General features: G+C 45.0%; 2 protein-coding genes across 4 annotated transcripts in view; both read left to right on the top strand.

The window, feature by feature from the left end:
* Window positions 1–27,728, top strand: part of ec (ubiquitin specific peptidase echinus) — a 66,137-nt gene that overhangs the window by 23,497 nt on the left and 14,912 nt on the right. The window contains exons 1-2 of one of the 2 annotated variants that reach the window (XM_089473309.1): window positions 13,450–14,421; window positions 22,645–22,737. In XM_089473309.1, the coding sequence (XP_089329435.1) occupies window positions 14,212–14,421; window positions 22,645–22,737 (303 nt within the window). In that variant the 5' untranslated portion in view covers window positions 13,450–14,211. Of the gene's footprint in view, window positions 1–13,449; window positions 14,422–22,644; window positions 22,738–27,728 lie in introns of those variants that run through there. The other variant, XM_089473308.1, reaches the window with a different exon arrangement.
* Window positions 249–7,421, top strand: LOC108619117 (solute carrier family 53 member 1). 2 transcript variants are annotated; one of them, XM_018015460.2, is made up of 5 exons: window positions 249–3,647; window positions 3,751–4,456; window positions 4,961–5,671; window positions 5,742–6,042; window positions 6,139–7,421. In XM_018015460.2, exons 1-5 carry the CDS (start codon window positions 3,579–3,581, stop codon window positions 6,353–6,355), a joined length of 2,004 nt encoding a protein of 667 aa, XP_017870949.1. In that variant the 5' UTR covers window positions 249–3,578; the 3' UTR covers window positions 6,356–7,421. The 2 variants fall into 2 exon arrangements, with proteins under 2 accessions (XP_017870949.1, XP_017870950.1); XM_018015461.2 differs by having other exon boundaries at window positions 253–3,647; window positions 6,142–7,416.

Raw genomic sequence — 27,728 nt, 5'->3', positions numbered from 1 at the left:
AAATCTCTCATATCATATGATCGATCATTCGTCTTTTAGATTTTTACCAAGCTGTAACTAGGCTTGGTTCGACGACCTTAAGAGCCAGAGGCAATAGTTTTGCTGTGTAGGTACGCAGAATGTGCATTCGATACGTAATGCAGGGTATTTTGTGGTCGATAAACTGCAAGTCAACAGGAATGATCAAATGTAGTACATTAAGCTGCATCTGAGTCATCATAGAATCGATCGAGAAACTGAACTGAACTATTAGGATTGCCCGCTGCAAGGGTAACTGCTAGTCGATCAACTCTCATTTTGAGCAGTATCTGCTGGCAAGGCATCGACTTTGTACAGTCCGAACTTGCCAGCTGAGCGGGTATCTGGTAGTCGCTCAGACGTCGACTCACTTATCTTGCAGCTTTTCCAGCCGGCTGTCCGCATCGGATGTGGCAATCCGCAGTCCCCAATCACTCAATCGCTCATTTCAATTAGCCAATTACGCATGCCAATTGCCAATTGCCAACTGCCAACTGCCAACTGCCAATTGGCCAGACTCCAGTCGAGGCAGAGACAGAGGCAGAGGCAGAGGCAGAGACAGAGGCATAGGCTAAGAGCTCAACATTTGTAATTAGAGAACGATGCCATAATTTGCAGTTGCCCCCAAGTGGGGCAGGTTGCGCGGAAGTTGCACAAGCGACACGCATGCAGAACTTGTCCGAGAAGTCAAGAATCAATATCAATGGAGACTCGATCTCTGCCTCAGCCTTAACCACTCCCAGCAGCCTCTCTCTCGCTCTCCCTCTCTGCTAATTTGCGAGCGCAAAACGGAAGTTGTTGCTAGCCAGTGTTTACTGTGCGCTGCGCTCAAATCGGAAGCTGCGCTTAGCCAAAAGACAGAGCGAGCCTCCGCTTCCGCTTCTGGGCAAGCTCTGCGGTCAGCGAGCAGGGAGATGCCAGCTCGGGTTCCCTGCTCTTCCTGGTGAAAGGGAAATGTTTCCTGTGCCCAGATGCAAAGTGCGGGCAGCCAGGCCTGCGCTGAGGTGGGCCTCCGCTAATGAGCTCGCAGGGCGGTCTCTTTCAAGCGCGCGTCGCGCAGCACAATCAAAGGGCAGTGCCAAAGCCTTGGGGGCCTTGTCTTTAGATCGGAAAAGCTATCATGATAAGCCCTTTCCATACTCGACTCTCTGCTCCCTTTCTTGCCCTGCGGCTGGAGGTCATGCAAACGTTTCTTAATTAATTTTCTGTGCCCCGTCACAACATTAATCGTTGCGGCCCGTTGCCAAAAGCTGTCCAACAGCCCAAATCAACTCAAGTGAGAATGTAGCTGTCGAGCCTCATCGACTGCGCAATGCTCGTTAATGTCAAGAGCACCTTCCCAGTCTTGGGTATCTGAGAATGTTTATAGGCACCAAAGATTACGTCTCTAACCAATATTATCCATGGCAAATAAAAGTTCAAGTCCCTGACAGAGATCTGTTAGGGTGAGCATAGATGGCCATATACCCGTTCAATACTCTGTGACTCGAGCACAAAAATGTTAATAAATCAGAAACTCAATAAATAACGACGCGGCTCGATTATTTATTACGGTCTGAGCTGCGAGTGGAATTGAAAGTCATTTGATGCTTTTATTGTTTTTTATTTGTTTCTCTCATTTTTTTTGTTACTGGCACGCGCCAAGCGACTTATACGAATTCCAATTGGACTGAGTGCGCATAAAGACGATCTGGCAACGCTGGCTAGAACGAAAATATTCGCAATAGCATAGTTATATATAAAACTATCTGGCAACGCCAGCATGTTTCATTATGATTGCACTTTAGTAGGACTATATTTCTCTCTCTCTCTCTCTCTCTTTCTCTATCTTTCATTCTATCACTCTCCCTCTCTCTCTCTCTCTCTCTCTGTCGCTCTCTCTCTATGTGTCTGTCTCTCCCTCTATCTTTCACTCTATTACTGTCTCTGTCTCTCTCACCCACTCTCTGCCTCCCCCTTTCTCTATCTTCTGTTACTTGCCACGCTTCACTGTAACTGCACTTGAGCTAAAACAACTTGCTAACCATTTCACACTTTTCTCTCTCTGTCTGTATCTGTCTGTCTCATTCTCTTTCACTGTCTCATTTGCTGCTCATGTGTAATGTAATGTGATCGCAAGCCAATGACACCATCTACAACAACAACAACAACAGCTGGAAATTCTTGAGAACTGTTTCATTTTCGTTATTGTTGCGGTTTTCTTCTAGCATAGCGGCACTTTCTGTAGCTATATATGTATATAATTGTTGTCGTAGGCGTCGCTGATCAGCAACGATTCACGGCAAGCCATAAAAGTGAGCCGAATCAGCAGTGCCTGCAATTCCGACTCGCAACTGTAATTCCCCCGCTCCATCTCGCCCCCAACGAGTTCTCTTGCAGTTTCCTTTGGTCTAGGTGAATGATTCTCGCTTCGGGCGCGAGAGATCTCGAGTAAAAACTTAAATTACTTGAATTTGTTTTTAAGGAACTTTTCCCTTAGCACATCCCATCAAATACCTATTATATAAATCAATAAATCAAATATACCTGAGAGAAACTCTATTGCTTTTCACTCCTGCATGAAATGATGGGCACATAAAGCTGAGGCCATAAGACCCTCCTTGGCTACTCTTAACAAGCATAGCATATCTACTTAGACCCAACTCATATCTGCGCAATCGCTGTCTGCCACATTTGGCATTTCCCGTAGAGCAAGTCCCAATACAAGCCTCAATTACTTTCGTCTAATGATTTTGAGATTCGCATTGGTCGCCTCGTTTCGTCAGCTTGACCTTCTTTCGAGTTTGTGACTCAGAGCTGGGTCTCTTCGGCAGCTGATGATGGCGATGACGTTGAACCCTTTGAAGACCTTCGCCCAGGGCTGCGGTTCACACGCCCGCTAATTATTTAACCAGAACGCAAAGCAGGCGCAAAATTTTCGATTCGCTTATCTCTGTTGTTGGTGTTGTTGTTGTTGTTGTTGTTGGCTTTTTGGCCAAGTGAAGTGACTTCCTGTCTGAGCAAATGAGTCACTAGCAACGAACATCCACTTCCCTTATTTGCTCTCTCTCTCTCTCTCCCCCTCCCTCTCAGCTCTTTGTTTCGTCTACGTTTTCTGCTTCTTCCTCTTGTTGCCGCTGCGGCTCGTTGATTGAGCCAAATTATCGCAGGCAACGCTCGCTGCACACTTGGCTTAAATCACATAAACAGTTAACCAGGTGACAGAAGAAGAAGAAAAACAAAGAGCAGGAGAAGAAGAATTAGCGTAACATTCAGTTTCCTTTACATATATATGTATATACATATATGCACATACATATATATATAGTATATATAGCAGTTGCCGAATATGCACACTAGATGGCGCTCATGTGTGAGTCGATCTAGTGAGTCTTGTTTTATTTTATGAATTCGATTTGATTTCGATATTCGTTTGCTTGTGCTGGGAAGCTGTCGGGTCTCGCATTGTGATGTGAGAAAGATGTCAGAATTTGTTGAACTTGACGAGAAGAGAGAATTTCAGCTAGCCTCTGCCAGAAGGCAGCGAGACGGATGCGCTGCTTGATTGGCCTGGGCGAACGATGAAATTTGGCAAGACCTTTGAGACGCACCTGACGATAGAATGGCGGCAGCAGTACATGCGTTACACGGTGAGCCACACACCACACAATAGACACAATTTGACACGAACAAACACGTTGTCGAACAGAGCGTTAGATCACTGTAGAGACTTAAACTAACTTCAAACCGAAGGACCTGAAGACAATGATACGGCGCGGCGTCGATGGCGCCCCAACCGGCGAGGGCGGCGCAACAGATGCGGATATCAGTGCCTACTACATCGCCTTCGAGGAGCAGTTCTTCACGGAGTGCATGCACGAGCTGACGCGCGTCAACAACTTCTTCCTGGAGAAGCTGGCCGAGGCGCGGCGGAAGCACGCCACCCTCAAGCTGCAGCTGCTGGCCTCGGCCCGGGCGCCGGGGCACACGTTCAGCTCGTACTCCCTGCAGAGCTCCCAGCGCCTGCCCTCGATGGTCAGCCTGCGTGACAACAACAGCGGCAGCAATCGGAAGCTGATGACGCAGCGGCAGCTGCGGAATGCGTATAGCGAGTTCTATCTGACGCTCGTGCTGCTCCAGAACTTTCAGTCCCTGAACGAGACGGGCTTTCGGAAGATCTGCAAGAAGTACGACAAGTATTTGAGGTCGACCAGCGGCAACGACTGGCTGGAGCAAAATGTTAACCCCGCCGCCTTCACCGACCAGCGACCCCTCGAAAAACTGATCATCGACGTGGAGGAGCTGTACACCTACTATCTGGCGGGGGGCGACAGGTCGCGCGCGATGACCAAGCTCCGGGTGCCGCCCCTGGGACAGCCGACGCCGCCGCGAATGGTGTTCCGGGCGGGACTCGCTCTGGGCATGTTCATCATGCTGGCCTGCACAACGATCTTCAGCTGTGAGTGTTCTTCCCCCTCACACAGTTGCTTCCTCTTTCTCTCTCTCTCTCTCTCTCTCTCTCTCTCTCTCTCTCTCTGTCTTTCGTTTCTTACAGTCCAGCTAGGGATGTAACAGTAAAAGCCCGATGTGTCGTGCGGCATCGATACCGATGATTAGCTAGATGTCTTCGATATATCGAACTAGCAGTTGCATACGATATATCTGAGTATCTGACTTCAATGCTTGAGATATCGAATAGATATCTGGCATCATATCGATACTTTTCAGATAACATTTTTACCACAGTCTGTGATTCCATGTGAATCTATATATCTACTCAATTGTTTACCTATAGGCGGCACTCCTCCCTTGAGTACCATAGTCTATAATGATCTATAATGATCGACCGTCTATATCCTATTTACTAACGGCCTTTGCCCGATGCTTAGCGACACATCGATACGCTCGCATGCAAACTGCGATCCCTAATGACAGCACTAGCGTCAACTAAAATATGCCTCAGACATCCGTAGGCCGCCGGAGGAGAAGAATATCGAGGCGTTCATCCGACTCTATCGGGGGCCCTTCACGTGGGTGATCTTCAACTTTTTCATGGCCGCCAATGTCGCCGGCTGGCAGCGGGCGGGCGTCAATCATGTGCTAATCTTTGAGATTGACCCGCGCAGCCATCTGCAGCCGGCGACATTCCTGGAGATCGCCTGCACCTTTGGCCTGCTGTGGACGCTGTCGATATTGGGGTTCCTCTTCCACGATCTGATCAATGTGCAGGACCCGTTCGTCTTCCCGCTGGCGCTGACGCTGATCATGATCACGCTGCTGATCAATCCGCTGCCCATCATGAACTGGCCCGCGCGCTGGTGGACAATGCGGCTGGTGGGTCGTGTGGTGACGGCGCCGTTGCACTACGTGCGGTTCGCCGACTTCTGGATGGGCGACCAAATGAACTCGCTGGTCACCTGCATGGCCGATCACTACTACATTGTGCGCTTCTATGCGATATGCTGGCTGCGGTACGCGAACGTCATCTTCTGCTTCGACGAGGACATGTTTGTGCCGATCTCTCGGTGCCTGCCCGCCTGGTTCCGCTTTGCTCAGTGCCTGCGCAGGTTTCGAGACAGCGGCTCGAAGTCGGTCAGCTATCTGCTGAACGCTGGCAAGTACTCGACAACGTTCTTCGTGGTCTTCTTCTCGACAATGCGGGGCCGCACGGATGGTATGGCCTATCCCATCAACCAACACCCCCAACCATCTCCTCACACTCACTCTCCGGCAGTCTTTTGCAGATGGCTATGCGAATACGTTTAGCAACCCGTACACCTGGTTCTTCATCCTGAGCTACATCATCTCCACCATCTATTGCTATGCGTGGGATGTGATCAAGGACTTTGGCATATTCAAGATCTGGCGCGGCGAGCACTTGTTCCTGCGCGAGAAGCTCGTCTATCCGCAAGCCTTCTATTACTTTGTGATTGTCGAGAATCTAGTGCTGCGCTGCTTCTGGGCCGTCGAGCTAGTTGTCCTCTATCACAAACTGATCACGCCCTACAATATCAAGACCTGCGCGAGCATACTCGAGATCACGCGGTGAGTCCCCGTCGCACACGCGCAAGAGATGCTTAGCTAATGTCAGTAACGCCTCGCCTCGTCTCGCCTCGCCCCTTCCCTTCCCCCCATCCAAAGTAGTCGCTTCATCTGGAACTATATCAGGCTGGAGAATGAGCACCTGTACAACTGCGGCAAATTTCGGGCCACGCGTGACATACACCTGGCCTCGCTGAACGCCCAGCAGGAGCGCATGCTGGAGAACATGATGGGCGAGACAGATGGCACCGACCCAGGTGGCTCGAGCACGCGCCACGCCGACGAGCGACGTCGCCTTGCGAAAGAATACTTCTGAAGAGCCCCAGCCGAACACCCCATCCAGCTATATACCTAACCCTACTACTCCCCAGCTACTGCCAATGACGCATTGCTTGCCACCATGTCCTAAGGTGTCCGTCATCATCGTCGTTCTCATTTAAGACATTTTAATTCGTTCATTTGTGCGAACCAAACGAAATGAAAATAAAATAAAGTATAGCGTACCCAGATTACGAACTGATTAACATGTTGACGGCGGATCGCAATTAGAAAGAGATAGACAGGGAGAGCGGGCAAGGATTGGTGAAGGGAAACAGTTCAGGAGTTGAGGATATAGAGAAATCTTGAGTCTGACAGACGAAAAGCAGTTGAAGGGGGAAGCAGCTCAAGCTCAGAATCGGGAGAAGGGCAACAACACTCGAGAACCAATGATGATGAGAGAGGGCGCAGAGGGAGCCGCTGATGATCTGGCAGCAAGCTTCGAGTAAAGCTGCGACACGCGCCAAACCGGTTGCACAGCTGCACCCAAATGCGGTCTGGCTCCTGCCTGACCAGCACCGCTATCTCCCCCTCTCGCCCTCTCCCTCTCTCTTTGTGTGTGTAGCTACACCTTCGAGTAGCAATTGTCATTGCTTGCACACAAACTGGGACCCGTGTCGCGATCGCGACTCGATCGCCGTTGTTAAGGAGATCTTTTAATTACCGTGTTTCATTGTTGTTGATGTCGTTGATGTTTTTTGCCTCTTTTGATTTAATTAATGAAGCGATTAGCCAGGGAGCCGGCCACTCACTCAATTTATGCAGCCTCATCTGCCCGAGCTGTCGCATCACGATCGTTAAAAGCCAGCGCAGAGAAATTACAGTTCTTCAGCTGGGCATGGGGCCTGTCATATTAAGTAATATCCTACTTTTACCAATCACCAACGAGCTGTGCCTAGGCGGTGCTGTACATTAGCAAGAGTCGACCACTTGGGCCAGTTGGCATGCTGAGTTCGTTTGTGCCAGAAGAGAAAGTCTTAATTTTGGGTATTATGTATAAAATCCTTTAAATCTATTCGATTGGGTCTATCAATACTATGGAAAACCCTTAGAGAGGATTTGATTAGGTTTTATTGAATGCAATTTTGGAAGGAGTTTATCAAAGACTAGGAAATTCCAGAGTGAGCAAATGTTCCTTCTCCCTGTACGATCACTCCAGGATCTACTGGACCTGATTAAAACAAAGTGTTGAGCTTCATTTTACAATATTAACATTTCGTTATTGCATAATGCCACGTTTGCTGACCTATTGGCTTCTGAGTGGCTCACTAAAGGACATCTTAATGCAAGACATAAATGCCTCAAATCCATCCTCTAGAACCATCCTTAACTTAACTTCAAGGTCCAGCTGAAGAGGACGCAAATTGGATAAAAACCTCTTCAGCTCTGTTTGCTCACTGATTAAAGCTGAAGCTGGAGTTGATTCTCCGCTGGACTGGCTAGCCTCTTGGCTGATCTGGCCAATTGGTTCTGTCCGTCTGTCCAGTCGAGTGCTGTTTTTATGCTTCTTCGGCTTATGCTTTCTCACATTTGACTCGGGCACGAGGCAAACATATAAATTTCTACGTTATTGACAACTGCAACTCTAGCCGAGCCGAAGCGAAGGGCAGAAGAAGAGGCAGCTGCCAACAAGACAGGATGTGACAAGTGTTCCAATGAGCGTAGTGCCTGATGACTAGTGCCTCCAGTGCCTCCAATGCTTGCTGCTTGCTGTGTACAGTTGCCGCTAGTTGCTGTTATACGCGCTCATCTAGCGAGAAGAGGTATATTCAATGGGAGTATTGACTCTATCTCGAAGTTTGATGTAATTTCTTTAGATTAGGAGTCAGTACCATTTTATCGCTCTACCAGTTTATCGCTGCACTTCGATGATTATCGATTAACCATATTAAAACTGATAAATATTAATGAAAATGTGGCTAGATATTAAGTACTAATATTTCTTGACTTTCGAATTGAGATCAATGCCCTTCGATATTTATCGATACTCGGTTTGTTACCGATTTTTATTGTTTTTGTTTCATTTGATTTTAAATGCAGATAGATCTGTGATTTAGCATGAATATATAGATATCGATAAAGTATGGCTTGAGTATCGATTTTGATCGAAATTCATAGACTTTGTTTGATTAGCTGCCAGTCGAGCACTGCCGATTACCGAGTGCTAGACGAGTATTGTGGGGTCGCATTAGCCCCGCTTGTAATGTTCTTGCTTGTCGCTGTTGTTAATTGTTGTCGTGTGTCGTCGTCGTTGTCGTCTACTCTGTGCCTGGCCAACTAACTGGGAGACAGCACACTCTGTCTCCCTCTCCCTCCCTCTCTCTCTCTCTCTCTCTATTTCTCTGTCTGTTGTTGATCTTGGTACAGTTTGCTGCACACGCGCCAAAAAGCATAGCAAAGCAAAGTAAAGCAAACAAAGCAGTCCAAAGATAACAACAAACAAGCAAACAAACAACGAGGGAAAATCGAGTTCGATTCGAGCAACAACTCGATTTAGCAAGGCAAGAAGCATTAGCAAGAAGGCGTTCCTTCGCCTCGTGTGCCATAAATGTAACAATCGCCAATTGGTAAATGGAAAACGGAAAATTGTCGCAGACATTACGCAATGCTGAACAGAGAAATAGAGTGAGAGAGAGTGAGAGGGAGAGAGAGAGAGGAAGAGATGACGAGCAAGAGCGCTTTAAACCAAGTACATTAACTCTATTGATCATACTTCAAATTCGTGAATACGGGCAGAAAGTATGCATCGATATATATCGAGAGTATCGATAAGTTGATTGATCCCACTTAGCTCCCCTTTTTCTTCGATAATCCATATCATTGTCAATTGTTCCTCTATCCCAAGCTGATCCTAGACTAGGAGCATTTGCCACTATAACGAAAGTCAAAGCTCCGGTTCAGCCTTCATGTTAAGTGGCACAGTGCACCTAGCTGAAATGTCAAGCGATTAAAAGCTCGATTAATATTCGTTTCAATTAAAATAATCTTAAAATTCTGAAATCAAGCGAAAGATGCGAGCAGCTGCAGCTGCGACGAGGCAAGAAAAAAACCTTTTCAAGCTAAGCTGCTGCTGAAAAGCTGAAGTTGGCTCGAAGCGAATGGCTTAGAACTTGCCACACGGCCAAATTTATGTGCACAAATTAACAAGAAGAAGCAGCAGCGGCAGCTGAAGCCGAAGTGGAGGGAAAGGCGCAGGGCAGAAGAAGCAGCATAAGAGGCAATCAAATGACTGCCACATCAATTTATGAGCAGCCGCTGCCAAATCTCTGAGAGCTGCCCGAAAGGCGCGTGCTGCTAGCCAGCTGCAGAGCAGACGCAGCTGTGTGAGAGAGAGGGAAAGAGAGAGGGAGAGAGTGACAGAGGGAGAAGGGTAGAAGGCAATGGGGGGTCAGAGCATTGGTGACAAGGAGCTGCAAAACCAGGAAAAGGAGCTCAAAACTTGTTTCTCCCTTTCTCTTTCTGTCTGTCTCTCTCTCTCTCCCGTTCATCTGTCTCTCCGCGTCTCCCGCTGCGGCTGCTTGCCTCGTGCCTGAGCTTGCGTCCTGGCTAAATTTAGCCAGCAGCTCAGCTGCAAAAAGGGCTTTAACTGTTGCCCAAGTGGCGAGCGCGTGGCTCGCAGCTGGCACCGACTGCCCAATGCTCGCTCATTAATTAATTTACCTCTCCTCATACTCTTAGCAGTGCCAACATAGATATGTATAGGTATATAGCTATATGTGGGCATGAGGCGGCAGCAGCTGGCCATGAAACCAATATGCCTGAATTGCGCTTCATGAACGAGCATATATGTGGCTAGTGGACTTTGAACGCAAGTTGTTATTGCTTGTTTGTTTGTTTGTTTGTTTGTTGTTGTTGTTTGTTGGCTGCGCGCCATTTGCTTGGAGAAGAAGAAGAAGAAGACGCGAACAGAATGCAGCTGATTCGCAGTTGAGTCGTGTAAGCCCCAATGGAGAAGAAGATGTAATCTTAATATGTATATACATAAGAATAAGAAGAAAGTGTCTTAAGCGCCAAGATTCTAAATATATGCAAACTATATATTTATTCATGAGCGAGAGTTTATCGAAAATATTTCAAGAGCTCGAGCTGAGCCGAGGAAATCAAAGTTAGAAATTTCGTTTGCTTCATTTCTTTGGCTCTTGGGCATACACACATGCATACCTACATATATTAATATATGTTTATGCCGTAAGCCAATTGGAAACACGTTTCATTTTCCAATAAGAAACTTTTCACTTTTCTATCAAAATTCATTTTGAAATACTTCTTTAATTTCTAATTTCTATAATCATTAATGGATTTTGAAGTTAGAGATTTTGAGTTTACTCTATGCTTCGTTAGCCAGCCAACATTCCAATTGGAATTTGAATTGGATTTTGTGCGCTGCTTTGAATTATTTAAATTAGATACATAAAATGCTTCAGATTTAAGCAATTCAATTCAATTCAATTCAAATTGCCTTTAAGTTGCTGCTTTATAAACGAAATGTTGTAAAAATGGGCGTGGCAGCGCCCATTTTCAACAGCAGCCGCAACAAATTTTGATTGAAGTGGATTTAGTGATTTTCTTGAGTTTTTCTTGGCTGGGCTTGCATAATTTGCAGTGGGAAATTGATTGCAGGTGGGCGTGGCTGTGGCTAAAGCTAAAAATATAGCCAAAACTAAAGCTAAAACTTGCGGCAAAGGAAAGGCAACAAGTGAAACAAAATTGAATTTAATTAGCTAAGCACTTTGTGCCTGTCTGTGTGTGTCTGTGTGCAGCCAAAAAGAATGCCAAATGCAGGCAAATTGCTGGCAGACAACGGCAATGGGCAAACGGGCACAAAATTATGATAATTGACAGCAATTCGCACAGGCAGTCGCTAGATTGCGGCATTCCTGCACACACACACACACACACACACACACACATGCACACATACCAATAGCTAAGTATATGTTGCCCAGTTGCATATGCCAGTGGGCGGCGCAGGAAGGAAGACAAAACAAAAATTCGCCCATTTCCTCAAAGCGAATGCCTGGCAGCTGCTCCCGTCGCCCGCTCAGCCTGCCCCGGCAAGTACAGTGAAATAGCAGTAAGTGTGACAGCTATCAATTAAAAATGCTAGAGCTCTCCATTGCACAGATCCAAGCAGCGCTGCTGCTGCTGCCAAATGCCAGGGTCAAATTGCCAGTTGAAGCAGCCATAGCCCAAGTGAAGATACAACAGCTTAGCTGTGTGTGTATGTGTGTATGTGTGTGTGTGTGTGTGTGTGTGTGTGCTGTGCGTGGCTGCCTGAAGGCAGGTATTGGCAGGGGGAGGGCGCGCAGTGGCAAGTTTGTTGCCAGAGTCTTTTGGTTTGCGCTCGCTCAGCTTTTGGCTTCGCTTTTGCCTTTTTGGCGCGCAACTTTTGGCGAGGATGCTGAGCGCGCCTGACTGCCCCAAGTGCCACATTAACATGAAGCAGAAGACGACGAAGAAGAAGAAGAAGATGATCATGAGCAAGAGGAAGAACAATGGAAAAGGCATTAAAGCTGCCAAGGAGAAACTGACAAAGCGAAGGGATACCCTAAGCAGAGATAGAGAGAAAGAGAGAGAGAGAGAAAAAAGAGGGAATGGGGCAGAGAATGAGTGAGAAAGTGGGATTGATCTGCTGCCTCGCTAATGCCAAATCAAGCTATTAGCTCGAGCCTCGAGTCAGCCATCGTCAAACCCGTAAAGCTGCCTGCTGCTCCCTGCAAGCTGCTCTAATTACTCCCCATGAAAGAGGTGCGCCTATAAACAAAACGTATAAACTGAGCCCCAAGGGTCCATTAACACTGTAAGCTAAACTAAGTTCGGGTGAAAGTGTGTTATTCGGCAAGTCCACATACGGAATCTAAACTATATGGATTATATATACATATATCCAGTGCAAGTCGAACGTCGTCTGCTGATCGAAGAACCCAAAACGCAGAGACTTTTGATTCCGTCTTCTGCATTGGGCGCAGGGCTCGATAAAAGACATCAAATGTAAGCCTAAGAGCAGCTTAACAGCTACCTCTCTCTCTCTTTCTTTCTAGTCTTTCGCTGCTCTCGCTTGCTGCCTCTGTTTGTTAGCTGCCCTCTTGCAGCAACCTCAATAACAATATTTTGTTTCGTTTCGTTTCTTATTTTTGGCTGCTGTTGCACGCTGATTTTGAAAGCCAGACAGCAACAGCAACAACAACAACAACAGCGGCTAACAGCGAACAGCTAACAACAAAACTCGTTAAGAGCGTAAACGTGTTTTCAACCTTTTCTCTTCTTATTTCTTTCTGATCTTAACAGCAGCGCTCAATGGCCGCCATTTTGTTTGGCTACTCGGCTGGTGGCTCGCTGCTGCGACATTTCTGGTTTTTTCGAACTAAGAAGCCAGTTGGCAACGCGACGCTAGCCCCCTTACACTGTAAAGTTCATTTGCTCAGTGTGGGGAAGAAGGCGATTCGAATCGAGCTTAGGAGCTAATTTCCCTAGCTCTGTATATCTTACTCTCTCAAAATTCCCATTCGAAAACTTGAGTTCGCACATCGAATGGGTTTGTGTTTACACTTAATAAAAAAGAAAATTTCCTATTCGAAAAATTAAATTTTCATATTTCCTTGGTTTGTGTCCGCATTTCGTTGTAGCTCTGACTCTTTCGAAGTTTACAATTCGACAACTTCAGTGGACACATTAGAAGGTTCGTGGCCGCACTAACTACTCTCTCTCATTCGAAGTATACTGACAGAAGATAATTCGAACTCTACTGTGGGCAGAGCTACAGGCTTGTGTCTCCACTGAGACTGCTAAGCATTCGAAACGAATTATTTATATGTTTTATGGTGCATCGATAAAGAAAATTAATATTTTATAAATATATGTTGATGATGAAATTGTACATTGAATTGATTATTGATAAGGTCCAGCGCTTAGGAGCAAGCAATGAATTTTTAAGCTGTTAGCTTGTGCAACAACCAACAATGGGAATTTCCCCTTCAGGTATACAGCTTTGGTATTTTTTGCTCACGCTCTCTCTCTATCACACTGTTGCAACGTATGGCAAGCGCTAGTCAGGGGAATTTGTTTGTTCACCGCAAGTCGGGAAATTTTCAAGCCGCAGTATTGCGCACGCTCTCAAGATCAACGGACGCACAGTCGCTCACGCCGAACGTTTTGGTTTTTTGTTTTATTTGTTTTTTTTTTTTCTTTTCGATTTTGCTGCTTTTTGTTTATTTGTGCAAGTGAAGAAAATCAAATGAAATGAAATCGCTGTAACTGCAAATGACAAACGAAATCTGCGAACGAAAACAACAGAAACAAAAAACAACATTTGAAAACATCCGAAAAAAAACTAAAACTATTGAGCGCGCTCTTTACTAGCAAGCGTATGTATGTGTATGTGTGTGAAGTACGCTTGTGTGTGTTGGTGTCTCTGTCTGTGCCTAAGCAGAAGTGCGAACTAAGCAGAACACTGCAACAACAACAACAACAACAACAGTGAGAAGAAGACGAAGAGAAGAGGAACTTTTAATGACAAACAGGTGCAACATTTCATATATATATATAGAGTGTGCACAACAACAACAACAACATTAATAACAACAACAGTTGCTAGTGCCAGAACAGTTTGGCCAAAGCTAAGGAAGAAGAAGCAGCTGCAGCAGAGGCAGCCGCTAAAAGGGTTGTTCCCCTGCGGAAGTAGCCAAAAAACAAAAAAGCGACATGTGCTAAAAAACAAACTTGAAGAAGCTGAAGCAGAGGGGAAGAAGTTGAAGTTGAAGCTGAAGAAGTAGCAGCAGCACCAGCAGCAGCAGCAGCAGCAACAGTAATAGCTGTACAAATACAACAACGGCAACTGCAGTAAACTCGATACAAATGGATACGGTGGCCATTAAGACGGCGCCGCCGCATGCGCCGCTGGCAACAACAACTGCCCAGCAACAACAACAACAACAACAACTGCAACAATTGCAGAGGCAAACAGCGAACTCGCCCGCAACAATTGGCGACAGCGTCTACAACAACAATAACAACAACAACAACAGCAATGGCAATAGCATTGGCGCCTTCTTTCAGACCTGCAAGGTAAGCGAAAGAGGAAGAGAAGGAAGTAGAAGAAGCTGCAGAGACTAACAGTAAAAGCTGCATTAGAGAATTCATTTAAATGCAACAAAAAGCAAAATTTATTTAGCGCAAGCCCCAAATGGAAATGCAAAGCTAATTTTCAATATTGCCTCAGATATATGAAGAAATTTATTTATTTTTTACAATGAAATGAAAAATGAAATGATTTCATATATTTTATATTGTTACTTCTATTTAAACAATTTGAATATTTACAAACTTTTATTTTTGTTGACTTTAAATTAATTTTTTTTTTTACCACTAAATATATCAAATATAATACTTTTTATTTTAATGCTTGAAAGAGCAAAAACAAAAATCAAATACAATAGTTAATAATTTCAATTATAAAATTCACTCAAGTAAACTAGATTCAATATATTTTTATTTGACTTAAGATAAGAATATATTTTTTAATTTTTCAGACATTAATAGAAAATTAATTAAAATGAATAGTTATAAGAAATGCAAACTTAAAAAAAGTAGTTAGGCAACTCTTTCACTAATATAACAAAAATAAGAAGGAAAGAAAACGTATTAAAACCATTTTTCGCTTCAAAAAAAGTTAAATTAATATTTTTATTTTTTGTATGAATATGATGTAGTTATATAACTCCGTAACGGTTTCAAGCACCCATAAAAAAATAGATAGCTTGAGCCGTTTTTATTTCGAGTTTTGCTTTGACAACTTTTTAAAGTACGAAAAATCGCCCTAGACGAAAGCTCCAGACTGAGTTCTTTAAGCTCGAGAAAGATGTGTGTAAATGGGGTATATTGGCTCTACATATAAGTGGAGTCGTTCCAGCTCTGTTCGCCTATGCGAATCAGAGACCTGAAATGGAGACGCTCCTCGAAAGCCAACAGCTTTGTTATACAGACTGATATACGCTATAAGTGTTATACACACTCTGTCCCATATACAGACTGATATACGCTATAAGTGTTATACACACCCTGTCCCAGCTATACCTACTGCACTCAACTCTGTCTCATCGGTATTATCCCCATTCCAAGAGGGACTCGCTCCCAATAGAGCCTTGCTGCTTGGCATGTCTAGCCAGGGTATCTTTGAGTCGAGCATGGCCCGATTGCTGCTCTGTGGCTTTGTTTTTATTTCCAAGTCTCAGCCAGAGTCAACTAATGCTTGCCGAACTGCTTAGTTACGCGTTCAACTGTACTCCCTCTGCTCCCCCCTCTCTCCCTCTCTCTCTGTCCCTGTCTCCCTCTGCTTTTCTGGCTCTCTTTGTCTCGCTTGCTCTCCCCTTGAATGTGTTTGGTCATGTTGCAAGCATCGTAAAAGCATTTCACAAATGAATTGTCACAATTACGCGCTTTACTCGCTGCTTTTCCCCGGCCAGCAACAACAACAACAACAATCAGAATCAGAATGAAAGAAAATGCTGAAAATGAAAAATGAAAATAGAAAACTCCCAATGTTAGTTGACAACACCGAAAAACGACACGAACAAAGTTAAGGTCAACAGAAACGAAATATTCTATATAAACAACCAAATAAGGAGCATTCGATGGTCGAGCATGCGCGACTGCCTAATACCTGTCCGCGCTGCTAAGAGAAGTGTATTTGATATAATATCAAGATATATAAATCTGTCCATGTGGTAGTATTTAATGAGACAGTGTGAAAGGTCTACAGCTCTCTATCTGTGCATCTGCCTCAGGCTCTGGCAGAAAACCGATATACCCGCCCGCAGCTTCATAGACGAGCATCAAATAGAAAATAGATAAAAATGTAGAATTCTCTTTCGCTATGCTTAGCTAGGCAGCCCAAAGTGCAGTGTCACGCCTGGGCCAGAAGGGGATGAGGGGGGTGGGGTAATTAGGCAGGCCCTGGGCGGAAGGCGGTGGAACAGGTGTAGCTCCGACCCGTGTGACATTTGCTTAATCAGCTTAATTAATGAACAGGCTTCAGAATCCAGATACCAAGTGGAAGTGAACTGAAACTCCCTAGGGTTCTACCAGCTAGAATATGCGCCGTATCAGCTTGACTACGCTCTGCTATTTGCAACTATTGTATACCCTATATGTGAATCAAGGAAATGCATGATTTACTGGTTCATAAATGATTCGTTTTAATGTCTGTCTAAGTGAACTAGTAAACCGAATGGAAATAGTTCGCTCACAATAGTTCTCTCTTCTGGATCTACGCAGTGTATACCCTCTGTCGGGCTCACTTAGGGTATTCCATGTTAAACAACATTTCTCCTGGTTGAAGCACTTGAGACTTTGTTTTCTTGCTGCTTTACACCCTCTTCACTTCGCACCGGAAATGTAACTGTGAATTGCAAACAAAAACAAAAACAAGCGAAACATTCGAAATTGTCACGCGTTGTACCCTGCAGAGTACGTGAGCATGGGCTGGTCGCGTCTCTCGGATTCGCAGTAAATTGCGGCGAATGCGTCCTCTGACTCTGCCTCGACTCTCCCCTCTGTGCCCTCTCTCAGACTCTGCTATTGCTTCTGTAGCATCTCTGTCCCTCTTTACCACTGAGCCGCCCACCTTAAGCCGCAGCTCCTCCTTCTGCCTTTGTCCCAATTCCTCTTGGTGTCTAGCCTTATCAATCTTTCAGCCCCCACGCGCCTCTGCCTCTTCCTCAGTCTAGGTCTTACTTTCTCCCTCTCTTCTTGAGCCTCTCTTTCAGCTTTGTCTACCCTACCTCTGTTGCTGCCACCCCCTCTCTTCACTAGCTCTTTCTACAGCCACTCTCCCTACTCTTCTCTGCCCCTGCTTCCATCTACTTCACTTTCAGTCTCTGCTCAGCTCCTGCTTTGTCCTTTACCTGTGCTCCAGATTCCCTTTTACTCCTCTTTGCTCCTGCCTCTGCCTCTTTCTCTGTATTTCACTCTCTCACTCTCTTTGACTCTCTCTCTCCCTCTCTGTCTGTCTGCCACCTCTGTCTGCTTCAATCATTGTCTTAGCTTCCACCTTTGACCCGCTCTTTCTCTGTTGCCACCTCTGACCCTCACTCTCTCTCTCTCTCTCATTCTCCCTCTGTCTCTCAAAGGTTTTTGGCCACATTATGGTGGTGGGGTGGCTTACATAATGCAAGTGTCTAGCGACCATTAAACTATGCATAACTGCGACTCGTTACCATTGTGTCTAACTACACAATACACACATACACACACACGCATATATATATATGTGTATCTGTGCCTTTGTCGCTTAACTGTTTAAGCAACTCGGCGCAAGCAACAGGCAGCCGCACATGGCAATAGCTCAAACCCAAATCTGTCAAAGATGCTCTTGAGCCCTGAGCCTTGAGCCCTGAGCCCTGAGCCTGCAGACAGACAAATCCTGAGAACTGAAGTGGAGAGATGATGCAGAAGAAGCAGCAGATGAAGGAGAGGGAGATCAATAACAATAGCAGGTAGCTGCGGGCTCAGGCTGTTTGCATTTAATGCTCAGAACTAATTACAAATGGTTGAGGGAAAGGGTATATTGATTAGCAGGAAATGCATGCGACAGGTAGAGGCGAACGAGAGAAGAAGGTAAGGGCAATGATAAATCCTGCGACAAACTGAGATCCGATTTGAGATCTGAGTTGAGATCAGCTGCCCAGGTTGATCCAGTTCAGTTATCATCGCTCAGTTATGGAGGGGCGTTTGATAGGGCATTGGGGTCAGGTATTTAAATGAATTTTATCTGCTTGGGGTCTGCATAACTCGAAAACTATGAAGACTTTATGAGAGAAAAAAGCCCAACTAATCTCTCTAATGCTCTCAGTCTCTAAATACATCTCCAGAGAAACTCTCTCTCTCTTGGGGATAGATAATTTGATTTGAAGTCTTGGCACAGTCGTTTGGCCCCGTCTCTCTCTCTCTCTCTCTCTCTGTCGCTTGCTCCTGCTGTTTTTCCAATGCATTGCGACGCCCTTCACAATTTAGGAACCAACATTGCCCAGACTCAACTTAGCAGTAGATACACTGCCTAATAGGGCATCTGTGCAGTCGTCTATGCCCTAGTCTCATCTATCTGTTCTTGACTTTGCTCTGTCTCCTGCAGGATTGAATTCCACTTGAGCTGCACTTGAGCAGAGGCTTCAAGATGCGCCCAATGGTTGCTTATGCAATCATTACTGTCTCTCTCTCTCTCTCTCATTTTCTCTCGCTCTCTTTCTCTGACAGTTATTGCCAATTTGGGGTAATTTCTTTGTGTCGCGAGCTTCGTTTAACATTTAATTGAATTTTCCGCGCTTTGCGCTTTTTAACTTAATTAACGCAGGCAACGATTACAGCACACACACACACACACACACACATGAGCACACGCACAGCAATTGAATGCGCGGAAGCGGAGCAAACAAAAACAACAAGAAATATATAAACCAAATGCATTTGCATTTATTTAAAACACAACAACAACAAAAAGTGAAAAAGTTTAAATCAGATTTGAAAACGATTTCATGCCAAGTGAAGCGAACAGGCTGAAGGGTGATGGGGGAGGGGGAGGGGGAGGGGAGGCTAGGCGGAGCGTTATCTAGGGAAGAGGAAGATGTAAATGTGAGATGCAAAGTGTCGAGCGCGGATGGAGGCGGCGCTGCGTTAGGCTTGGCCCCAGTTGCCCCAGTTGCCTCTGGCTGGCTCTGAGTGTCTCTAATGGCAACAACAAATATATGCGCAGCTGCGATGCGATTACAAATTTTCAAATTCCAATCAAATTCATGCACGAGCACCTATTAATAGCAACAGCAACAGCAACAACTGTGACAACAGCAACAACAACAACAACAACTAGCGACAACTAGCAACAAGTGCGGCAACAGGTTGAGCATAAATTATGACCAAAAGTATCTGGCGTCTTCTTCTTCATATTTCTTGTGCTCTTTTCTCCACTCCTCTCTTCTGGCTCTTCATCTTCGTCTTCACTGTGTGGTCAACTTTTTTGAGGGCAGTGCTTGACTGTTGTTGTTCTTGTTGTTGTTGTTAGGGAAATTTTGTTGTGCGCAGCTTTCACACACAACAGATTTTGGCTTTCCAGCAACAACAACAACAACAACAACAACGACAACCAAAACCACAATCGATCGATTGAATATTTAGTCTTTGTTTTTTACTGTGTGGATATTTTGGATATTTGTGTGCTGGTTCTCGAATCAAGTTTTTTGCCTAAGTCATTTGTTTTTAGCCGCGTGGCTGATTATGCAATGGCAGAGAACGAGAGAGAGGGAGAGAAAGCAGATGAGGGAGAAGAAAGACTAAGAAAGCGAAAAAGAGACCCTGCAGAGAGAAAAATCCTGGGAACAAGTGATAAAGAGAGAGAGAGAGAGAGAGAGAGAGAAAGAGGGAATGAATAAGACTGATTCGAAGAGAATATGATAAAGTAGATAAAGCCTATTTATATCTATAGATAAATAGATAGAGTCGGAGAAAGAGCCAGAGAAAGAGACTGTTTCGATATAGAAAGAGAGGCGGAGGGAGAGAATAACTGAGAGTGAGAGAAAGAAAGATAAAGTAAGAGATTATAACTAGAGTAGGCGTGTCAGACGGCAATCGCTAACCATCTTAAATTAACAGCTTCGATGAAGAGGAAACCCGCTGCAGAAATAGTGAGAGAGAGAGAGAGAGAGAGAGAGAGAGAGAGAAAGACAGAGCAAGAAGAAGACTTCCTGTTTGGCTATTTACAAGATAATTAATCCACATCGATGTCAAATTGACATGTGCGCGAACGAAGCGACGCAGCCAGCAAAAGGAAGTCATTAACTCAATTGAATGAGTGTGTGTGTGTGTGTGAGGAAATAATGCGTAAACGTTTAGGCTGTCAATGACCAAAAATGAGGTAGGCCCACAATGAGCCCACGCAAATGGAATTCATTAACACGTGCTAAAACAGCCAAAAAGAAAAAGAAGAAGAAGCTACCGCACGCCTCTGCCACGCCCACGCAGTGCCTGCGCTGTAACAGAGCCAATTAATGAGCTGGGCCAGATAATGGGCATCATTTAATTTAGCTCAGCTGCGGCCAAAGTCCGAGCCGAAAATTGTCTCCAAGAGACGCGTGGGCGGCCGCTCGCTGCCCACACGCCCCCTCAACTGGAAGTCGAAGTCGGAGTCGCAGCCAACGGAAGTGCAAGTCGAAGCATGACAAATGCCCACACAATGCGAGCGGGTGTGTGAGTGTGCGTGTGTGTGTGTGTGTGTGTGTGTGTGTGATAGCCAAAACAATGACCACGGCAATCGCAAAGAGTTCAGCTGAAAGACAGAAGAGCCAAGGCGAACTGAGTGGGTGGGAGACAGAGACTGAGAGAGGGAGATGAAGTGAAGGGAGGCAGACAGAGAAAGGGAGAGAGAGAGAGGGAGACTGTGAGTGCGTAACTTCGCATTAGGCAATTGTAACTCAAGTACAAGCGAAAGCTGGGCAGCAGCAGCAAAGACTGTGGGGTCAGTTTAATCATTTGCTCCTCTTCTTTCTTCTTTCTTCTCTCCCCTGCTGGCTATCCAACTACTCCCGCTATTGTCATAATATATATATAATTTGTAATACAAGTTGATCTGCCTGCTGCTCAAGTGTCTATTGCATTGTGCTGCTACTATTTTTGGGACTTTTCCTACTCTTATCTTATCTTCATCTACTACTATTTCCATTTCTACTGCCACAATTCTTAAGCTAAGTACTATATAAAGCTCGGACTTTCATTTTACGAGTACTACTCTAGTTTCTACCGTTTTGTACATTTATTTGTCATATTACTACTATTTTTATTTCTGTTACTATTTTTCTTTCTACTACTAATTTCGTTTATACTTACACAGCTCTTAATCTGGTACTTTATAAATCTCGGACTTTTCATTCTGCTGGTACTCCTTTAGTTTCTCCTTACTGCTACTAATTTCATTTCTACTACTATTTGCCTTCTACTACCTTTAGATATTTCTCTAAGTGCAATTTGTATATCCATTTAGAGGAGAGAGACACATATAGTATCTATATGATACATGATATGATATATATGTGATACTCCATCTTTCTCCCTCTTTCTGTTTCTCCCATTTCTACTCCCTTCTCTATCATATTTTGATTTTGTTCATCGTTTCATGCTGCCTGTAAAGCCTCTCCCGCTTCTGCCTTCTGTCCTTTCCTTTAGCCCAACTCGAGAACTGGCTCGTGCCAATTCGCCGTTCGCTGTCTCGATTCAGCTCAAAGGAGTCGCAAAAGCAGCTGCAGCTGCAGCTAAACCGCACTTTTTGGGCACCCAAAGCAGATTTTGTAGCTGTTGTTGCTTTGATCTTATTTATGTTTTTTGCTTTTGAACTGGTTATGCGATTATCTCTAACAACTGCTCCAATTTGGTGTAAGCCGAGGCTGCGTTAGAGGCGCGTGTCATGTGGCATTGCGGGCTGCCCGGTAGCTGGTGAAGGGAAGCGCTGACAGCTTTCACTCCAACTGCAATTGGGGAGCTCAGAGCTCCGGCTTTGCTGCTGTGCGCCTTACAATTAGCTGGGCCAACGGCAGCAGCAGCAGCAGCAGCAGGAGATCTCCTTCTGGCCGCTCGTGAGTCATGAAGTCGGCTTGAACTCTGAACCAGCCAAAGCAACGGCAGCAACAGCAGCAACAGCAGCAGCAGCAGCAACAGACAAAACGAAACGAGACGAGCAAGAAGCTGAAAAAGATCAAGAGTCGCCATTCGAGTTTGCTGCTTTACGTTTTACTGCTTCGCTTTTGATCTGCACGCGAACTACAGCGAAATGTCTGGGGACAAAGCAAAGCTCGGCAACAAAATTCGTTAAATTTGTGGCTTTGTGGCTGGCGACAGAACTGGTTTTGCGCGCTTTTGGCCACAAAACTCTTGGCTCTTGGCCACTTTGCTTCTCTTGAGTCCAACACACACACACACACACACACAGAGACATACACGCACGCACACTTGCATCTTTGGCAAGATGGCGTCGGGGTAACCGGTTTATAAGACTTCGCTTCTTGTTATACACACTCCAAAGATTTTTCATGTAGAGATTTGCTTCACTCTCTGCACTCCCCGCTGTTCGCTGCTCGCTGCTCGCTGCTTGTGCCCCTCTTCAACTCCGTTTCAGTATTTTTTCGAACATGGGCTTAGTGTGGACACGCAACCATGAATAGGTCGAAAAGGCCTAACGCATAGAACATTTATTATTATTATTATTTATATTTTTATTAAACTGAATGTTTTATTTGCTTCGTCTTGTTGCAGGTCTTGTGGCATTTGGATGCCTTTCGACGTTCCTTTCGTAGTCTCAATCAACACGTTTGCGGCGGCCAAGATTGCATATTCTGCGCCCTGAAGGTAAGTGTCACGGCTAAGCATTTTTCGATATTACATTTAGCCCGGACACGAACCGGCAAGACTAGATTTTTATTTATTTCGCGGGCATTGCAAATGGTTTTGTGTTATTTTACATAAATTTATAAATAAACATTTAATTTTCAGCTGCTAATCATTGTGAATTTTATTGTTATGTATATTTTCTTCATATTTTCTATTTAAAATATACTTGTTAGCGACTCTCAATTTGAGTTGCTAAATTTGTGTTGCCTACTTTTAGCTGCTGGCAGAATTTCCCTTTGCTGCCAAATGTTTTGCCTGCGTTTGCGCGCGTCGGTTTAAATCTGTTAATAGAGCAATTTATGCAGCTAGGGGTCAGCCAGGTCAGGCAGGTCAGGCTGCTGCTTCTACCAGCTGGATTTTCCTGCACATGGCTCATTGCTCGACTGTTGCCAAATCATTTTCTCACACAGACTGCGAGCCTTTGTCAGCATCTTTTCAAGTGCGTATTTCCCATTTTCATTGCACACAAATTCCCACAACATTATTGGAGAATCCCGCTGCATCTGCTGCGACTGCTGCTGCTGCTGCTGCTATTTCTTTTGTTAGTTTTCGAGTTTTTCCCGTTGTTGTGTGACAAATCAAAGATCTGCCACCTTTTGAACTCTGGCCAAATAAAAGATCTTTCCCTCTGCCTACCTGCCAGCTGCTGCCTCCATCACTCTCTCCCTCTGCTGGCACAACTCCTGCTCCTGCCACGCCCCTTTGAATAGCCTCACTGCCAGCCAGAGTGGGCGTACGTTATCCTTGCGTGCAGCAAAACTTTTTCTCTACTCAGTTTCCCACTCAATTATGCAAATGCTGACGCCCACGCGGCGAGTTCGTTGCTTGAGTCTTTCGTTGCGGCACGACATGCAAAGCGCAGAAGTCAATAAACTGTGCGCTCCTTCGCCTTCGCCAGCTCCTACAACAGCAACAACAACAACAACAACAAGAAGCATAAGCAGAAACAGAACTCGCAGCATTTAAAGAGGGTTTTCAGAAAGGTCTGGAAAAGCGTCTAACAATGGCCCCAGCCTGACGGCCCGACGGCCTGCCTGAATTTCCGACTGCCTGCCTTCGTTTCGGCCAGCAGTCGCAGCTTCTTCTTTGCGCTCTTCTCATTTGCTGCTGCTGCTGCTGCTGCTGCCGCTGCTTCAGCTTCTTCTTCTTCAACTTGTTCGTATTTGGCCCGCGGGCAACAGGCAGCTCGCTCGCTCGCTCGCCTCGACTCGGCGCGCTGCGGAAAACTCGGCGCCTTTTGGTTAAGACGCGACTGTACCTCACTCTTGTTAGACTGCCGTTGTAGTTGTGTGTGTGTGTGTGTGTGCCCACACAGGGTGTTTCGTGTTCAACAATTCCTGTTCTCGCTCGCTCTCTCTCTCTCTCTCTGTCTCTTGGCTGATGACGTCGCTGTGTTTGCTGTGACTGAAGTGGAAAGTGTTGCCCCCTCTCCCCCTCTCGCTCCCTCTCTCTTCGCACTCTCTTTGTTTGGCTGTTTGTTTTGACTGCCTTTTTAAACCATTTTGAGCCCCGCTCGCCGGTTGTCATAGAGCCTCGTCGCTTCTCAAACGACAAACCCCCTTTTGCAGCGACTTCTTCTTCTTCTCCTTCTTCTTCTTTGTCTTCTGCATTAATTATGTTTTTTGTTTCTGTTGTGTTCTCCTGGCTTTTCCACTTGTCGCCGCTAAATTAATTTACCCTCCCACTCGGTGCCCGCTGTTCGCTCCCTCTACCTCTCCATCTGCCTCTCCCTCTCAATTTCCACCTCCATTTCCATTTGCATTTCCATTTGCTAGTTCTTGACGCTGAGTTTCCCAGTTCCCAGTTTTAATTATGAACAAGTTGACTCAGACAATGTCTAGAAGACGTTAACCCTGTGGGAAACTCCCACGACTAACCCCAAAACAATTCACTTTGCAGATCTCGATCTACATATGTGTATATAGACGTTTATATGTGGCTCTATTTATAGCATGTGTGCCTGCTGCCCACTGAAAGGGTATACAAAAAAGGTATATGGGTTGTTGTCTCATGTGTGGAGTGCTGAGAGTAGGGAGCAGGCACAGCTGTACCCACACACAAAGGGCAGCATCAGCAGACGAGTCGGTGTATCTAGCTCTCGTTGAAGTCGAGTACTGCTATGGCTAAAGACTTAAGAACTCTTGCCATTTACTACAAATCGACAGACACTCTTGGCTAGATTTGATTACTTAATGATCCTACAGAATATCCCAGCGAAAAGTTATCTAAAATATATAAAATATAGAATATCTTAAATTAGAGACTTGAGTAGCTCATGGAACCCATCTGTCTTCATTTCATCTAGGGCATCGGCTATTCGAGCACTTTTGAACTTCATGGCCAGTTGGTCACTCAACCTCCTCCACACTCTCCCTCCCTCTTGCTCTCCCCTCTCTGTCTCTCTCTAGCTGAGAAATGTTCTTGTCAAGTCTTTAAGTGAAATTTTCAACGCTTCAATGCGCAATTCGCACAACAAATCCGAGCTACAGTCGCGCCTTCTCCTTGAAGGACAAACTCATTCCAAAGGCGCGACACGAAATGATCGAGAAGACAATGAGAGGGAGACAGATAGATAGATAGAGAGAAGGGGAGAGACATAGAGAATGGAGTCAATGACTCTTTAGCTGCGGCTGTGCCCATTTGATAAGGCTGCTCTGTTTGCCTGTTAAACATCTAATCTCGACTGCATATCAAATCCGAGTGCAAACAGCGCTCGCATCAAGCAACTCCGAGTGCGATTTGGGTCTCTGCGATTCGTTTCGTTTGCCTTCGGCTGAATCATAAAACCCAAATTAACATGAACAATTCACGAGGCGGCCAACATCAGCAGACAGAGAGAGGAAGAGGCAGATAGACAGACATCATTATCAAGTAATCAGCATGATCATAAAGTTAGTTAAGCAGCAGCCTCGTGCTTTGCGAGACAGACAAACATACAAAGAGACAGAGCGACAGACAGACAGACAGAAGAGACATCTTCATACTGATGAATGATCTTACTAATGATCATTGATTTCACAAAGATCATTAGGCAGATCCTTAGCAACTCTGTGACTCCTAGACAGATGCAATGAACAGAAGGACAGACAGACAGACATCTTTATGCTGATGAATCTATGCTAACGATCCTTGTGATTATCGGGAGCTCAGCTCTGGCTTTGGCATCCTCTGATTCATAGACATTATGAACGTTGTAAAAAGCAGGATTCCAAGCATGATTCACAGAGAAACTGGCGCTTTTATGATCATGGCACGCGAATGATCATTGCGAGTGCTTGGCAATGATCATGTTTGATCAACATGATCATGATTCTGCTGGAATCCTGTGATTCACTAGCTGACTGTGGCAGGTGAGTGTGATCAGAATGATCATTATGGTGTTCATTATTGTGTTAATTACCGTGGATCATAAAACTCGCTGACTGCAGGAGCAGCTTGCGACCCGTGATTCATGTGGCTGGCCAAGTCTTGGGCAATCGTGTGCTTGCCTATCGGACGCACAATCGGCCATATATCATCGCTATCCAAGTGTGTTCATAATTTATATAATTACTTCAGAGCATTTCACTTATTGCTCGCTTTTGGCTGAATTAATTTTACGACGTGTTAAGCGAAGGTTTTTTCGCTGACAAAGAGTTGGCTAAGAGTTTGGCTTATCGCGCGCTGTTCGTGAAATTTTTAACATTTCTTTCGATTGATCATGCACAAGCACATACATACATGTATACATATATATGTTTATATGTATTTATGTTTTATATACGCCCACGCTGTTCGCTGAGACCTGAACTTGAGTTGAGCTTTGTGTGTTTTGGGTTTCTTTTAGCTTTTGTTTAGTTCGCCGCGCAAAATTGCGATGATAGCCAATTAGCATTGTCATTGTCTCCCTTTTTTATTGTCATCGTGATTATCATTAGCATTAAAATTATGATCATCCTCTATTAGCAAAGGAAATTTGCTAACTTTTGCTCTTTTTAGAGTCTCTAACTTTCTGCATGACGACAATATTGAAATCGCTTTCATTGTCATTGCTCGCTTTGCATTGTTCATTATTTATTTGTTTGTTATTGGTCATGATTCATTCACAATTATTATCATTGGTTTTGTCATTTTCATATCTATTTTACATCGTTCAGTAGCCAATGTTCATTGTCAGCTAATGCTCATTATCATAATCATTGTCATTGGCACTGTGGCTGTCATTCATTTATTATCATTATTATCATGATGACTCTGATCATTATCATTAGCATGATCGATTGTTACGCAATCGTTTCGATCTGCTCCATTCATGTGTTCGTATGAGCCAGTTCGCTCCTGATACGAACTAGCTCATCAATCACATGCCTGATTTCTGGCTGCTCATTAGTCGCAGTAGTTACAGCTCTTCGGCCTAATGTGCTCCACCCTCGGCCTGTTGGCTCTCAGCCAAGAGCTGTTCGAGCTTCAGTTGCTCCATCGATGTCTTTGGTCCAATTTCTGGTCAATCAATCAAGTCGTGGCCCAAACTGTGACTCACCGCCTGCTGCAGCTGTGCAGCGAGTGGGGAAATGTGCTAAGAGATGCTGCAGCAACAACAAACAACAACCAACAACCAACAACAAACAGCTAACAGACAACAACAATGCATTCGATTTATGTTTCTGTGTCTGTGGGCTTTGAGTCATGGGCCAGGCCAAGCCGAGCCGAGCCAAGATAAAAACAAAAATAAAAACCGCCAACAAAAAAGCGTAGAAAACGAAGATGCTTTTTAAATAATGTAAATATGCAGAGTGAGAGAGAGAGAGAGAGAGAAAGAAATGGAGAGGGAGGCAGAGACAGAGACAGAGGCCGAGGCAGAGGGCAACCAAAAACGTGCAACATGAACGTGCTGTGGCTTACTTTTCACCTACAACAACAACAGCAACAACAACAACAACAACAACTTAGTCAAGTTATCTTTTCATTTG

Source organism: Drosophila arizonae, chromosome X (genome assembly GCF_054131065.1).
Source record: "Drosophila arizonae isolate 15081-1271.41 chromosome X, UAZ_ARI_1.0, whole genome shotgun sequence".
In the NCBI taxonomy this organism is placed as follows: domain Eukaryota; kingdom Metazoa; phylum Arthropoda; class Insecta; order Diptera; family Drosophilidae; genus Drosophila; species Drosophila arizonae.
Note: the sequence above shows the minus strand (reverse complement) of the source record. Positions and strands in the feature narration are given on the sequence as shown.

Excerpts from the sequence above, each read along its gene's own strand:
- LOC108619117 (XM_018015460.2), top strand. The coding sequence starts at position 3,579 with ATGAAATTTGGCAAGACCTTTGAGACGCACCTGACGATAGAATGGCGG. Across the intron at positions 5,672-5,741 it reads AATGCGGGGCCGCACGGATG|ATGGCTATGCGAATACGTTT; the intron begins GTATGGCCTATC and ends AGTCTTTTGCAG. Across the intron at positions 6,043-6,138 it reads AGCATACTCGAGATCACGCG|TAGTCGCTTCATCTGGAACT; the intron begins GTGAGTCCCCGT and ends CCCCATCCAAAG.